General features: G+C 36.8%; 1 protein-coding gene across 4 annotated transcripts in view; it reads right to left on the reverse strand.

Annotated features, from left to right (window-relative positions):
• Window positions 1-16844, reverse strand: part of LOC138186707 (ATP-sensitive inward rectifier potassium channel 12) — a 43830-nt gene extending 26986 nt beyond the window's left edge. The window contains exons 1-3 of one of the 4 annotated variants that reach the window (XM_069126818.1): window positions 9380-10697; window positions 8866-8925; window positions 1212-1326 (exon numbers count right to left, since the gene is read on the reverse strand). In XM_069126818.1, the coding sequence (XP_068982919.1) occupies window positions 1212-1326; window positions 8866-8925; window positions 9380-9552 (348 nt within the window). In that variant the 5' untranslated portion in view covers window positions 9553-10697. Of the gene's footprint in view, window positions 1-1211; window positions 1327-8513; window positions 8617-8865; window positions 8926-9379; window positions 10698-16174 lie in introns of those variants that run through there. The other 3 variants (XM_069126817.1, XM_069126819.1, XM_069126820.1) reach the window with 3 other exon arrangements.
• Window positions 16845-17451: the final 607 nt, after the last annotated feature.

A 17451-nucleotide genomic window follows, 5' to 3' on the forward strand; every position in this document is an offset into this window, starting at 1 on the left:
CCTCGTACCCGTTTGTACGTGTTATAAGTTCCTTTGACGTGCGTATTAAATTGAATATTAAATTGACGTATAAAATATTATTACGTTCTAGTATTAATACGTGTAAAATATTATTTCTGGAAAAGTTAAATTTAACGAGTCCATGTCAGTCATTGAACTGTCTATTATCTTATGTTTGTTTAAAGTATAGTATGTTAGTTTTCTTCCGTTTGAAGCGTAGGTTGAAAGTATCGATTAAATTGTTATACTGTTTTCATAACTGTTGTTAGGTAGTTTTCATAATTTTGCCATCCATCTCAAGGGATGTATCGCATAGTGGTGGAAAAATTCCTTTAAAATGACCATAGACGTATCTGGGTCGAAAAGGAAGCAACCTGCGCTACAAATTATTTATATCGAATGTCAGGCTGATTTATAACAAAGATATTGTGACCTGGTGATATCGGCTATCGTGAATAATTCCTACGATTCTTTTACGAAGCTTTCAATTTAGAAAAAGTGACATGGAAATTATTGGAAACATCTTGGTGTAACGAGAATTTCATCTAGACGATTTTTCAATACGTACGTTGTTCTAACAGAAACCGACAAACCAAAGAATCTTCCGTTTCAAAATGAAAAAAATGAAAGTAAAAATTTATAAGTCTGGAACTGAAAATTTGTATAAATCTGGAATAATCAAAGTACGTGGTTAATCGTCGAGAAAGCGCATCGAATAAGAAAAGAAAATTACTTTTGTCGATTAAACTCGATATTTTAAAGGAACTGTGTACAATAGAAAATCTTATTTCAGACCACAACGATTCATCAATCTAACATAAACTTTCAATAAAACGATATTATCGACTTAAGAGTAAATTGACTGTTAAGAACACCGAGAAAGTATAACAATTGCGCTAATTTTAACACGTTCGAGAAATAAACGTTTCTAGAGAACCGGAATATAGAAATTACATGAAAACATCGACTATAGAGAAGGACGACAATTTGGCAAGTAATTGTACTCGGAAAATAGATGGAGATAAATCAAGTTCGTGTTTTTACGCTAAATGAGGTTCGTACGGTTTTGTATAAAAAGGAGGCGTAAAACTTGTAGCGTGATCGCTAAGTGTCGCTGGCGGAAATTCGTGACATCGCCTTGGAACGTTGTATATATGTTCTTAAAACGAAACTGCTACAGTCGTACGCTTTTAGAAATACTTTAAAATTACCTGAAGGTAACGGCGCCGTCTCTTGGCGACATTTCCTTGTACGACATTGCAATCGCCGTGTTTGAAAACCACTCTTTTGCGTATCCGTCGCGAGCTGAATCTTGTTTGCCGGTATCTGAAAGCAGAAAGCAGCGTTGAGTACTTTGCGTATATTTAAAAGTCGAATTACGATGTTAGTTAATTGTTTCGCTACTTCGATCTTACGAACATGCTTCTATAAACTACTAGATAATTATATAAAATGTTATATAACGTATTAGAAAACTCGAAATAATTAAGATGGATTAAACTATCTTTATTTTATTTTCGGATATGTAGTTTGCTTCGTTCCTCGGATTTGTCTTATCAGGAACCAAGTCCTTGTAGAACGTTAGATGATTACGTAAAGTATTATATAAAATATCCGAAAACTCGAGATAATCGAAACGTGGTACTTTATCTGTACTTTATTTTCAGATACGTACTTTGTTTCAGTAGAATCGAACTTATTAGGGACCAGGTCTTTGTAAAATATAATAAAAGACGATTATATAAAGTATTATATAAAATGTTAGACAAACTCGTAATAGTCAAAACAAGGTGCTCCATCTCTATTGTATTTGCAGATATATACTTTGTTTTATTGGAACGTAACATATCGCGGACCAAATATTGAAACGACGCCGAAAAGTATAAACGCAATAACGTTGGAAACTGCAAAATAATTTGCATACTATTTTATCAAAGTACAAGAAAAATTATTAGAATACCTGACGAGTAGATGTTTTTCGGAACTTCGTTATATAAATCAGAGACACAAACAGGCTTCTATTAAATTTCCTCAAGATTTCATAAAATTGTCAGGTGAAAATGAAAGAAAGAAATATCGAATTCTGGGATTCTCTTTTACAACCTCGATATCGGAAAAAGACAAACTAAAAAAAAAAACTCGCAAATGAAAAGTTGACCCTGGATCAAGTTGGATAATTAGAAATTCGAACAGCGCGCTATTTCTGTTCTCCAAATTTCTCGCCAGAGACCGAGAACCTCTGTTCTATATCAGGCGCCAGTTTTCGAAGAAGGTCACTGACATCCTTCGTTCTTTTTTCGTCTACGTCGGACCGTTTCTACGCACACCTGATGGAAAGAAATCGCGTCCTAGAGGGTTGTGTTCCGCGTGAGACAGAAAACGAGACGTCCAGCTAAAAACCTCCCACGGCTTCTCTAAAGGCCGTTTAAAATGGTCGTACGGTCTGCTTCGAAATACACTGAGGCTAATGCCAAAGGACATAATTTACCGTTGAACGCGTTTCCTACGCGCCGGGATGGCCCGATTTAGAGCAATCTGCCAGAAAATCGACAGACAAACGAGTCCTGATAGTCTTCCGTCTCTACATGAATCACTACCTTCGTCCCTAATTGCGAGCAACTTTTAAAAGCATCGTCTTCTAACCAATAATTCGCACGTGATTACTATGAATCACAGCTTCGAAGAATTACACTTCCACTTAGGCCCGTCGCACTTGTTCAATTTTTAGTTCCTCTTTGCGTTTCGAAGAAGACAATTTTCATATCTTCGACGTCAGAACTTCGATCTCAAAGAATTAGGATTGTACCGTAGGTAGAAGTTCTCTCGTGTCTTCACTATATTATTAGCGCAACATCAACATGTTGACCGCTATGCAGTGAATTTTGTATGTGGGTTTTCCCCTGAGAGTCGCGACAGATTGAAATATAATACCGTAACGTTTAATTTTTCTCAAATATTTGATATTGTGTGTCCTAACGTGTTACTGTTCGTGTTACCTCGGTTATCGGCATCGTTGAACGTTTCTTAGTTCGTGAAACTTATCGAATTTTAATCATTGTCTAATATTTGATAATTTGGGTCGTCGATGAATACCAGTCGAAAGTCAACGTGTTAAGGTTTAATCGTAAAACAGCGAAGATATTTATTTACAATTTTTCTACAAATCGCGTAACGTAACGAAATCGTTTGTTGCGCTGAATATTATTTTACGCTCACGTTCTTCTTCAGCCAACGAATTACTCAGCTAATTATGCATCGGGGTAATCCAATTTTTGCCCTTAATAGCTTCGTTAATTATGCGTCCTTCGATAATCGTACTTTCTTATTAGTTAACAAATTTCTTCAAACTCGACGATACAAAAGGAGCAGTCACTAACACGCGCAATTTTCATTTAAAGATTCTCGATTTTTCCTTCTATTCTTTAAACATCTTTAAACATTGGAAATTTTGTCCTACGTTAGAATTAAAGAGATCGAAACATAATAAATTTGAGCAGGGTGATAATACCTAGAATTGCATACAATAATCATCGGAGATTGAATTTTCAAAGTCTAAATACGATTTGGTTATTCAGTTTCTCATATTGCTTCCTCGAACAGAAGACAGCAAAGTCTCCAAGAATATCGAATATTTTCGGCGACGCATAGTTTTCATATTTTCATGGTTGTTTAGAAAACTCGCGTGTCCTCCTGTGGAATATCTGTTTCGTATTCGAATCGGTACTTCGTCCTAGAAAATGAAACGCTTGAAGAAGCGTTTATCGAATATCGTTTTACCGAATTCAATAATCTTACAGCAGCTGTTGTCATCTCGCAAACATTGGTAAATTCGATTGCTCCCTAAGTGGTCCTGGTCCCATAGGCTTTTTCGCCAACGTGAAAATAAGTATTACGAAATCTGATATCCAAATATTTGCTTGATCCTGTTTCATCCGAGTCACTGACGTTACGGTAAATATTTTATCAAAATGTTCGTAGTAAACTACAATCTTAACAACAGGTATTATTATATATTTTTTGTTCTTTTTTTCACGCTGGATTCCATTCTACAATCAGACTCTTCCACCAGCTATAGTTCCTATCTGATTATTGTATTATTATTTAATCGCTAAATTCATAGCACGTACTGTTGATCGTTTCATTGCTGGATTTTTAATTATTGTGATTAAATAATGGGAGAATTTATATGTAACATAACTTCTGTAAAGATTTATGGTGTGATATATCGTGAGAGATCCCTTAAATTTGTTACAAATCTTCTTGATTCTTTATGTTTCGAGCCATAAGAAATCTGAAATCTATCTTAAATATATAAGAATCTTTTCGATATATTTTTAAAACTTGTCTTCTGTTCGTCAAAGCTTTGAAGATATTTCGAATATGAAAAAGCGATATGACGATAAGTAGAGAACTAATAGGCTGATTGACTATTATTTAAACATTTAAACAGGATGTTCCCCAAGCCAAATATTTCAGGAAATCGATTATCCCTTTTTAACTATTCAAATTCTACGAAAAGAAATGTATTAAAAAAACGCAGAGTATTTTCCATGCAAAGATTTCTAATGCAAATTCGCGGGTACTCTTCTGCCACTCGGATCGAAGCTACAACGTAACTTGCGAATATCATAATATAATAATATCTCTCGATAATATAATAATAATTCTCAGCTGTGCATCGTTAAAACGAATCAAGAGCAGTCTGAACAAGGCAAACTGATCGGTTGATCCTTCCTAAAGTTAACTTCAAGCATTTTGCTAAAAATACACCGATTCCGATTCTATCTCCGTGAAAAGTCATCTTTGCTCGCGGTACAGGCCTATTCTATTCGCAGATTTCGTTCGTCGAACGTCAATAACATTCGTATTGCGAAGAAATCGATAGGTTTCAGACATATTCAAATCGATTATAATCCGAATGATAAAGATTCATTTGATTTTGAGCGACGAGACACGATCGATAAAGAAACGATCATCGAGAGATGTCGTTCTAAGAAGAAGATTTATAGCAAGTTTTGGCAGAGAATTGGACGATCGGAGACAAAGTGGATGTTTCAAGTGGATATCAAAGTTAAGCTAGATACATTAAAATTCTGACGTTAGCTGAAATACAGCGTAGAGTACGCAATTTGGCAACTGATAGCGTCTCGGTATAAACGAATGCTCCCTGTGACGAACGAGGAACACGATTCGCTATAACGTTCGATGATGCCGTAGAAAAGAAATAGAAGATCTCAGAATATCGAGGTGATACTAGATTTTATAATTAGAGCGATATTTCGGTGTTATAAATACTAACGCGGAACCCTACCGATACTGATCAAATCAAGACATCACCAATGCTAGTCTCGGTAGCTTTTAGAACTTAATTCTGGTCAGGTTTGAAAGTTTCAAGTCTGTATTTAGGCCGGTCAAAAATGTACAACTTTGAACTAGAAACGTTCACAGACTCTTAAATATTAATATTAAACGTTAAAATTTTCAACAGTCGGGTACGTTTAAAAGTTTAAGAAACTTCAACCGGGAACGTTTGAAAATTAAACAATTCTAACTTGAGAACGCTGGGAAATCTAGAAGTTTGAATTCAAAGTGTTCAGAAATGAAAAATTTGTTATTTAATGCGTTCGGAAATTTGAATATTCGAAATCGAAGCGTTCAGAAAGTCCGAAATATGGATTCAAAACATTTATAAATTCCAACATTTTTGATTCAAAGCGCTCGGAAAATAAAAATTCTGATTCGAAGCGTGAGAAAATTCGCAAAGTTGTACGCGGATCGCTCAGAAGCTCCAAAATGTAGAGTCGAAACGCTTAAAAATCGAAAACATTGTTATTCAAAGCGCCGAATACTTCGCAAAGTCAAATTCAAAGCGCCCAAGAATTCGCAAAGTTGAATTCAAAGCGAAAACGCAAAAAATTCTCATTCGAAGCGTCAGAAAATTCGCAAATTTCGATTCAAGTCGTCGAAAACGACTTAAAATTCCTACGAATGTTGCTCGAATTCTCCGCATTCTGTCCATTCCTCGGTATATTTACCAAAAATGGATCTTGCAACGTTTCCAAATCCGAGCTAGATGTCACGGAGAACCGCGAGTTCCTCGAACTTGAAAATCCGAACCGGCCAAGTAATTCGAACTAATTTTAAGCTACTCGACGTAATTAAGCAACTTTCGCGACCGTGTAACGCAAATGGGGAAGATCTCGCGTCTGCGGCTATCCAGAGTTTCCGGGGTGATGTTGTGAATTCCAGGGACAGTAGCCAGACGACAGGCGCGTGTATTTCTGATCGAATCAGCCAGAAATAAGCAGACGATGGTGCGGAACTCGGAAAATTCGTTCAGCCAGACAGAATCGAGATTTAGGAACAGTGTTTACATAGACGCGTTGCGTAGCCACGGATTATTGAAATTTAGAAACTCGTACGAAAAGCGTTAAGGTTGTTGGCAATGTCCACATGATCTCTTTGAACTTGTCTCTTTTCCCTCGCCCCTGATAGACTTCGCCACGAGTCAGACGATTTTCTTCGTCGAACCGACGCGTCGCGTCGCGTCGCGTCCGCCCGACGTCAGAGTTGATACTTGGACGTGGACGCCGAGTGGTAGACAGGATGTTTGTCTTTCGGATGTAGGAAGATGATGAGAGAGCTTCGTTTGCTTTGTTATCGTACATTAATAGAGGTGTCTCTAATGTTAGAAATATCACAGTTTAGCGTCTTTCTTAACGCTGCAACTGTTGATGATTAAATGTGAATAGAAATTCAATTATTCAAATATGGAAATTCAATGTGTCGAAGGAATATTAAGATGAAAAACGCAAGGAAAAAAGAAGAGAGCTTTTACCCAGATACTTAGTCGAAAATAAAAGATGCAATTTTATGCGAAATATTCTTCCTGAAGCGAATTGAAAATTTCTGAATTGCATTGAAAAATGACGAGCCGGTTATTTTGACCATTTCCAATTCATTCCTCTTCATCCATTTAATACATGTATTCGTTTTATGTATACTTAAAAGCAATCGTTGAAAAATAATTTACCATTATTTAATTATACTTTTTAATGGAAATTGTTCCTTTGTTAATGGTTCAAAACAATATGACTATCAAAAAAGGCTTAACATAACAAACTTGTCGTTTTCGCCAATTTCTGATGAAGATTTTCATAGAATGAACTTTCGGAGGATTCTCTATATTTCTTTTTCTCAGTTCATTTTTCTCTTTTGAAGATTTTTTCGAAGAGTAGAAATATCTTCATGGATGAGAGATCGGAATCGAGAATTATGGTTTATCGGCTAGTTTAAGTGGTTAGCTAGATCTTCCAACTTCCGCAGACGAACGAGAAAGCGTATAACCCGATAGATTCGGACTTTTGGTACTGGTTTTCTCGAAGAGACCTAGACCGCGGTTCGATTTGGCTTGGTCCGTTCGTCTGGCAAACGACGTTCTAAATTCGTGTGCTTCGGTTCAGTTTCAACCCTGACATATTGACCCGAGATGAAAATAGATTAAGACTTCCACACCTGTTCGGGCTACTGTTACTGACGAAGCTGGAAAGTCGGAGAGATTTTTTCCCTTCGAGAGGAACCTGTCCGCTTTAACGAATTCTGGGGAAAACTTGACAACTTGAAACTTCATAACCTTTGACTCTGACGCTCGTGGAGGATTCGCGAGATAATTACTCGAAGGCAATTGTGGGCTCTCGTTTACTTACTTTCTCCCTTAGCTTTTTCACCAAAAATCTACTAGAATTTTACTAGCCGAAGAAAACTTGACACGAGGTGTTTTGTAATTGGCGATACAATTGGCAGTGACCCTGCGTGGGAAAGTATTTGAAAAACTGTTGAAAGTATTTTCCACTCTGTCCTTTATTTTACTGAATTTTACACCTGATGAAATTTCTTTTGTCACAAGGTAATCTGTCGTGTATAAATATTCCGTTTAATTCCTATGCTGTGATCGTCAAATGCGATAAGTGAAATTGTTGTTAAGTTGTTGATTAAACGCAGAGGTAAATTAGAAATGTCAACCTGAAGGAACGACGATTATCAGAGACAGTAACTAAATGCAGAAGAATGGGGCAAATATTTCGAGTAAACTTGATCAAACACGAATCTTCCTCGAGTGAGAAAATTGTATCCTACATGCTCGACGTATTTATTCGCGTACAGTCGCCTTTCTGTCCGATTGAATCAACAGTTACACCCTATATTATATACTTCATAGCTTGGGAAACGAATCTCGTTAGGTAGTTGGATGTTTGCGTCCAATTTTCTATGAGTCGTTAATATTAAGGGTTTATAAAAGAGGATATGAACATTTCACAGGTAATTGATTGGTAAAACGATCGATTAGGAAATAGAGAGTTTGCGACGACGTTTCGAAAGGCCGACCCACGCGGTTCGTAAAACGGAACGATTTAGAGCAGACGAGAAAGTGCCTGTGATTATGATAACTAGCCGCAATAAACCTAATGATATAAACCGTTCAGAGAGATTGTTGTTTAAAGAACGTTACTGACGAGATGGTACGAGCCTTAACTCGACTATTGGAAGTCGTCCTTGATTCAGACTCTTTCATCTTGGCCCGAAACGCTACACCAGACGATGATGATCGTTGTACCTATACTGTTTTCAACGTTATCCGAAATTTTATGCATTGCAGCCATTTAGTATTTTTATGCTAAGTGCAGTTTGTGCTTAGATGCAGGAAAGCAACGCTTGCCACCACGGAAGAGTATATTAGAAGTTTTGCGTTCAATTTGCATCGACATAGCCATTGTTCAACTACTGTTCCGCATTTTTATGAAACAGTCTACAAATCAATATCGAAACACGATATTATGAAGACGGATAATGTGCGATGTTACTTACACGGTGTTGTCGTAACTCTTTGTTGGAAATACAGTCAATCTCGAAGGTGCTTCGTGCATACTATAAAAATACGTGTTTTCATTAGGACAAATCGTATGCTCGTTGCAATAAGTGTTTTATAACGAAACGTGGGTTATTCCATAAAAATATTTCAAAACAGATCTGAAGGAAAAGAATTGCATTCGAACGATCTTATTATTTCGATTGGTAGGTTTCAATATTTCGTGGAGATTTTGCATTGTGCTTGAAACTAACTCCGAAGTTAGTTTCTCTGGCAAAAAATAATTTGCACCTTGCGGTGAAACTTGGAATTCTATTCCGATCGATTTAACGTCACTATAATACGACGCAGACGAAGACTTTCATGATTGACCGTATTTTTGAACTTTTCCCAACAGATTCTTTGATATCATAAGATCATTATAATAAGGAAATATATTTTTTTAATGTATCCAGTTTTCTCAATGAATATGATCACTCTTACGTAATAAAACGTGCAGTAGAAGCGACATACTTCTGCAATTCTTCCCTCCAAGCAGCTTCCCCTGACGTGGTCGCCTTAACGACCAGCATCGACACTTGAGACAACGCTCTCCGTAGGCCGGATAACGCCATTCCCTCGCCCAAGTGGATCTTTCCGGATCCCGAGGAACTCGGTGAAAGTGTTTTTAACGTCGATCCATCCATTCTTCCTCTTCTTCTGTTTTTCTCTCTTCAAAGGACACACCGGATTTTTATCTCTCACACGATTCGTGCAGATAATTATTTTAACTAGTCAACACCGATCGATCGATCGGGTTAAATATCATCTTTCTCTCTTTCTTCCTCTCTTTCTTTGCTTTGCAACGTGACAACGAAAGGTCGGTGATCGGTAAAAATAAATGCTTGTAGATCTAGCCACACGCGTGGACTTCGCTATCTTATTTAGTGCCAGCTACTCGCGATATGTGTTATAAATAAAAAAAAAAAAAAAAAGAAAGGAAAGAATACGAAGACACAGAAAAAATCTGTGTTTCTCGAACAACGACTCAGTGTTGAGCACGCTTAGAATCCAACTCGTATTTCGACCCGAGTTGCAGCGGAATTTCGGCGTCTAAGTTTAAGCCACCTTCGAGCGGGGGGCCGAGAACCGTACCAGCGGATGCTCTTAAAGCACAACGAATAAAGAACTCATCGTCAGAGCCAAATATCGCAGCCTGTCCAGAGCCATTGGAAAATCCAGATCAATCGTTTACGTTTACACCACATCCGTTTCTCGGTCTTGCCGCGTTTTCTTCGCCCTGCGACCCCCTCGGATCACATCCTCCGATCTTTTCGATCTTCCCGCGCACACTCGCTTCTATGTTCACTTCACTATGTCACTTTCACTCAAAATAAAATCTCCAAATCGTTCACTTCACACCGATTTCCCTTATATTTTATCCTAATGTTTCTTGAACAAATTCACCACTGTTCGTTCTCATCTTTTATCGCGAGAAGGGAAGAACTCGTTTTCTGGCGGGAAAATGAAAAAGAAAAGAAATTTCTGGAGTAACTTTCACGAGGCAACGGGGCACTGATTTACGCACTTTGCCGGACTATTTATAAAAACGTCGCGTCACCGGGTGAAATCATTGAAAAAAATCCAAGGTAGCGCGGAAGAAGAAGAAGAGGGAAAGGGGCGCTGGCGATCGTCGACTAAAGTTGCTGAGGGTGCTCGTCCAATTATCGAGTACGTTAACGAACCGAGGCTCAGCCCACACTGAAACGATTCTACTTCGACCCTTGCTGTTGGCGATTTCCCTTTTGTCTTCGCGCTAGCCAATTTGGCAACGTACGGAGAATCCGTAAGATTCGTTCCATTCGCTAGAGATGGAGCCTCGATGACAAGAGACACCGCCCCGAAACAAGTCGTTGCACCGGTGCATTATTTCAATTTGTCGAAACGTCTCTTCATCAAGCTTTCGGACACGCCATTGGTGATGCCGATTTTTCATGACCGTGCAGATTTAAGGCTTCTGTTTAGTTGAAATGAAGTGGGAATATTTATGCATTTATGACAAGCTTAATTGATGCACGATTTCAGTACTTTAACGAGTAGTAAATTAAAGTAATAGATAATAAGCAGTAGATTTGATCAGTTAGCTGTTGCGACCTGCTTGAAAAGTCTGTGCCTAAATATTATTAGATTAATATTATTTATATAGATTAAAAATTATTAAACTTCATATCGTACACTATATACAGCTTTTTAATAATAATAGGTATAATAAGTAACAAGTAGTAGATACACGTAATCCATCATACAGTAATAAATGCAAATAATAAGCAACACCTACTAAATACAAATAATGAATATAATAAATAACAAATATAAGTAATAAATTGACTTTGATAAAATTGATCTTGTGCGTTGTACAGTGATAGGTGATAGATATTAACTAACCATTAGTTAATACAAATAACAAGTAACAAATAATAAATACAATTGGTAAATTGATTTTGTATGTAATCGATTGGTAAATGGTAAATTGATTTTAACAAAATTAATCCCGTGCGTTAATAAGTACGAATACTAGGTAACAAGTACTAAATACAAATAACGAGTAACAAATAATAAATACAATTGGTAAATTGATTTTGTATGTAATCGATTGGTAAATGGTAAATTGATTTTAACAAAATCGATCCCGTGCGTTAATAAGTACAAATACTAGGCAAGTACTAAATACAAATAACGAGTAACAAATAATAAATACAATTGGTAAATTGATTTTGTATGTAATCGATTGGTAAATGGTAAATTGATTTTAATAAAATTGATCCTGTGCGTTAATAAGTACAAATATTAGGCAACAAGTACTAAATACAAATAACGAGTAACAAATAATAAATACAATTGGTAAATTGATTTTGTATGTAATCGATTGGTAAATGGTAAATTGATTTTGTATGTAATCGATTGGTAAATGGTAAATTGATTTTGTATGTAATCGATTGGTAAATGGTAAATTGATTTTAACAAAATCGATCCCGTGCGTTAATAAGTACAAATACTAGGCAACAAGTACTAAATACAAATAACGAGTAACAAATAATAAATACAATTGGTAAATTGATTTTGTATGTAATCGATTGGTAAATGGTAAATTGATTTTAACAAAATTGATCCTGTGCGTTAATAAGTACAAATACTAGGCAACAAGTACTAAATACAAATAACGAGTAACAAATAATAAATACAATTGGTAAACTGATTTTGATAAAATTGATCTTGTGCGTTGCACAGTGATAAGTATAGATATTAACTAACGATTAATTAATACAAATAACGAGTAATAAATAATAAATTAATTTTGTACTTTGTGTGTAATGTAGGCATCGATAAACGAGTAACAAATAATAAATCGGTTTTGATGAAATTCATTTTGTAGATTGTATCCTCTTTATAAAAATATAAGAGGAGACATGTTTTCAACTATCGACAACTGACCCGCTTAAACAGATCCGCTTCGTAAATCGGTATAAATGAAATGCAACAGGAGGAACAGAAATTGTTCTACTAAAGGATTAGCCGAGAGTAAATGGATTAGATTTTTCAGGTTCCAGGTAAGAACTAGTTGAACTCGAGACATTTACCACACCTCATCTGTTTCTCTAAGATAGTAGTTCCGTTAGAAAGAAGGAATTCAAAGGCAGTAAAATATGGACAGAAGCTATAGACTTAAGTATGGAAACTTTCACACATTAATTAAAATGGATGCTAATTCCGTGCAATAATTCTTGTAAACAGACCTGCCACTATAGTCAAGAACGCTGAATAGACCTAAGTTAACAATTGATAATTGCTGTTACGTACTATGACCTATTGTATACCGAAATCCATTCTTCGGTCATTACCAAGACCACCAAATGTGCAAATATCGTCGAACCTGTGATAAAACTGTCGCAACTGTCATAAAATTTAGCATCGACTTCACCGTTAAAGCCCTTAATTGCTACAAACGTTTTTCAACTCGAAAGGTTCCTTCGGTTTATTACTAATTACGACGAAACATGGGAGAATCAGGTTTTCCCATGTTAAAATCATTGTTATAATCTTAAACGAAATAGAGAATCGACTGATTCGTGGGGTCGAACGGGAATTTACGATTGTTGTTGGCGCGCTATACTGTGAACGCGTCTCCCTGCGAAGCGATCGAACAGATGCTTATTCATTTTTTTTTTAATTTAAAGAAGCGCTTATATATCTTATAAAAGAGCTATTTCACTTATACGACGCGATAGTTCGTACGATACGATACAATAATCCATAATATACGTATAAAAAGAGATCTCCTGTTGTAGCATGGAACATAGCATCTCTTCAGTCAAATTTCGTAGCCTCTTCGATCTAATTATATTCAATTGAAGACGGAATTTTTTTTATCACGAGGCCAACTACATTGAATGCGTATTATACTTTTCACGTTATATAAATTATCCATTTCTGAAGATTTACATTTCTCATAAACACACAAATATTTTCGTCTAATAATTCCTCTGCCATCATAAAGGAGTGAACAATCAACATTTCTGACCAACAAAAACAAACTGGCTCTTTGTATGCAATACAGTGTTATTAATCTTCAAAGATCGAACAAAACCATTCGTACGACGCGAGAGCGGAGGAAGAAACCGTATGGTACCGATACGTTGCTTAACAAACATCTCGATTAACCTCAAGCGAAACGTCGTGGTTTTTATGGTGCGCGCGTACACGGCCAACGACGCCGGCGTCGGGATTATCTGTTTGAGGCGTCTTCCGCAATTAGACGGTTCTATTCTCGTCCCGAAAAGCAGGATTTCTGCCGATCGTGGCAGGGAAACGGGAACGACGCTATTTTCGCGGGGTCGCGAGCCACGTATTGTGATCCAGTTTTCACGACGAACGACGACGCGTCGCGTCGCGTGTATTTTCGACGGCGCCGCCGAAAATCGCGTTGCGTCTTCCACACGCAATTATCGCTATTCTCCGATGGATCCTCGGAAGATCGGTTCCAGATGGATTCCCCGCTGCCTTCGATGGCCGTGTGAATTATTTTTGTTTTTGCCACGTTCGAGTTTCGTGACGTTAAAAGCGGAACGTTTCTAATGTGCAATAAGTTATCCGTGCTTTGGAGGATTCAACGAGAAGATTATCGTAAAGAATACAATTCAATAGAATTTGCATAGTTTTATCTGTACCATGTTTAACAGGTCTACGTCTAATAGTTTTCAAATTATCAAGTTATTCAAGAAAAATATTCAAGTTAGATGTTATTACAAGTTTTCGAGAAAATATGCTGTTGGGGATTTTGAGGGACAGAGGGGAAATCCGAGTTTCCTACCTGCTAAGTTGTAAAATTTATGGTGCTGACCTCATAGAGAGGCTAATTAATAATACCTCAAGTGCTCAATGGATTCGTTCTAAAATAAAATTAGAAAGAATAGATTGCCCGGCCATAAAAGCCATAGTAAGAAGGCAAACACCGGTTTAAGCAATTAGTTGCATCCTGATTTATTATCACTTGAGAATTCTTATACGTAATTATAATTAATATTATTAATATTATAATATTATTAATTAATTATACGTAATTATTATTACTTGAGAATTCGCATTGTATATTTTGACTTGAAATTTAAGGGCTATTTATATTCTTTTCTACTGTCGATGAAAGACGCAACGGTCAAATATTTTCTAAATACGTTTTTGGAAAATTTCATCGAAACATATTTATTAAAACATATTTATTGAAACATTTTATTAAACATAGAAAAATATTTCTTGTTAGTACGTGCATTCTCTGAGTAACCTCCGAATGATTTCTACGTTTTACTCGACGCTAGAACTAGGGACGGCCAACGTGTAAAACTTGTATCGTTCGAATCAAATCGAGAAGTGTACGAACGAAATCTGTAACACGAAGAAAGGAAAAAGCTTCGTTTACAGTTATACACTGTAGAATTTTTATGAAATATTACGAATTAGTTATTTAGACCGTCTCAGATTTTTTATTGTTACATAAGTTTTTTTACTATTCAAATCCGTGAAAAAAGTCCACTTAAAATCTGTAAAATGTCTATGAAGAATTACATTTCTATTATTCTAGTGGTTCTAGCTTTTTATCAGTTTTTAGTTCCCCTTTTGTTTCACCATCTTTTTGATATCTTCCAAAAATTTCTTTTGCGTCGAATCGCTCAAGCAGTTTGGTTTCTCCGAATAATTCGCGATTCCAACACAGGAAGGACGAGATTATCGTAAAGAGAGCTCGCTAACTGCATCGTTGAAAGTTACGATATTGCTCGCCAAGCTCTCATCCACCTATATCTCTCGTGAAAATTTAAAAGGTATACTTACAGAAAATGGAGAAAAACGGGAATTCTCAGTTTTCTTATAAAATCCTGCGTTTCCATATTTCGAGTTTGACCAGGAAATACGTATGTGTACCTTCCTTTGAGACACTTGCGATTTTACATTTTTACTGTCAACGCGAGTACGTAGACGTGGTTACAAGTATAACGAACATTAACCAATCGTCGTAAGTTTTGCAATTTTTCGTTAAATTAAGTAATTAAGATAAATATCGTTATTTCTATTTCGCTTAAATAGCTCGTAGAGAATAGTTTAAGTATGTAGGCCCAAGTTCAGTGCCGGATGTATAGATATGTACAAATCTCCGCATATATACGAAAAGATATTTTTAACGTTCTTCGTACTCTTGCAACAATTTCGTGCAACGTTATTTTTCAACTACATCACTCGAAGCGGAACGTACGTACACGTACGAGGAAGAAAAATTAGAAAATTCGTTTGTTCGAGGAAGGACCTCCTCTTCGAAGCTAATTCAAATTATGAATTAATTTCCTACAAAATTATGCGCCAACCATAAATAAATACGTATTATCGAAACATTTTAAAACACATGAACGATACAAAAGTTAAAAAATCCATCTGGCCAGTAGAGGATCAATTTTTGTCTTCGGACCGGTCCAAGCTATAAATTTCGTTCTGTATTATTTAAAAAATCTCATAAACTAGAATATATACATGGAAAGAAGTTAAGAAGTCCACCTGCTCAGTGGAGCACTACTATTTACCTTGGAACTGATCCAAGTTACCAACTAATTTCATACATAATATTATCCTTCAGTTGTATAATTTAAATATTCTTACGATATATACACGTTTGACATATATAATAATAAAATGTATAATATAATATAATAATAATAATAATAATGATAGTATAATATATCTGTATATCAGGGAGTAAGAGATAAATAAAAAGGAAATATAGAAAATGACCTGCTCAGTAAAGGGCCGGTCTCTCCCTTGAAGCTGATCCTGCTGAATGTCCTTCTCTGAAAGTTGCTGAGAATGCCGCGTTTCTGCTTCTCGTTGTTGCCTCTTCCGGCCTCGTCCGTGGAGTCATCGCACACTTTTATTGCAACCGCGGTCGTAGGAACCGTCGAGTTCACCAATAACTCGTCCAGTGGCACTGTGTTGTTGTCGGTGGCGATCGTATGCTCGTCCGATTCCTCGTTGGTTCCTTCTTTCGTCAGAGAACCCTTTTCAGTCATGAGCATTTCGTTCAACGATCTCGATTTCCCTCCCGTGTCTCTTTTCTTCTCCTATTCAGAGTTTCTTCGCCAAATTCACCGACGCGATACAAAGAAGAATTTCATGCCGCGTTCGAATAGGATCTCTAGAAACCGTCGGTTCCTCTGTCCAAGCACTGGTTTCCACGATATTCAAAGAGGCCGCAGAGATCTTCGGCGGCTCTGTTGAAACGCCGTATCCCGGAAAAAGTCAAAGAGGCTCTAGAAAGCATCGATCCTTTTGTTAAAGCGCCGAATCTCACAAAGCTCAATGAGGATGATAGAAATTTTCGATTCTTCCGTTTAAACACTGACTCCGCGATGTTCAGAGATGCTGCGTGGATCTTTGACTTCTCTGTTGGAACGCTTTGTATAAATTGGAAATTGAAAATTCAAATCTGGAAATTTCCGACTCTTTTAATTATCGATTCCACGATATTCGAAGTTTAGAAATCGACGATCCTTTTGTCAAGGCGCTGATGGGCGATCATGTCGTATCAACGGCGACGAGAATCTTCTTCTTAGAATTTGGAAATCTGTCGAACCACTGGACCCAACCACGTCCGAAGCGAATCCAGAAATGGGCAACTCGTCTTACCAATTAATTTTGTCTCCTTCGCAAACGTTTCTCGCTTATTCTCTGCCACATCATCGTACGAGAACCTCACCGAAGATTTAGAGTGACAGATTTTTGAATACACGAAATACGAGACGGTTGTTATCCGTGATCATGAAGTTTCTAGAATGATTTTTGTCGCCAGCGTGACTGTTTCATAGATTGTAAATCGAACGATAACCTGAAACACGTTCCTCAACGACTAGCACCATCGCGTTGTACGTCAATTGAATTTACGATTCGCCACGAACGCCACTCACCTCTTCCCAGCGAAATCATTTCCAGTCATTTTTCTATTTCATAACCATATTTCCTGAGTACGACGTGTATATACAATTTTCTATCGTCAAACCGGTCAGCACCGTCAA

This window comes from Bombus flavifrons, chromosome 14 (genome assembly GCF_040668555.2).
Source record: "Bombus flavifrons isolate JBK064 chromosome 14, iyBomFlav1_principal, whole genome shotgun sequence".
Classification (NCBI taxonomy): Eukaryota; Metazoa; Arthropoda; class Insecta; order Hymenoptera; family Apidae; genus Bombus; species Bombus flavifrons.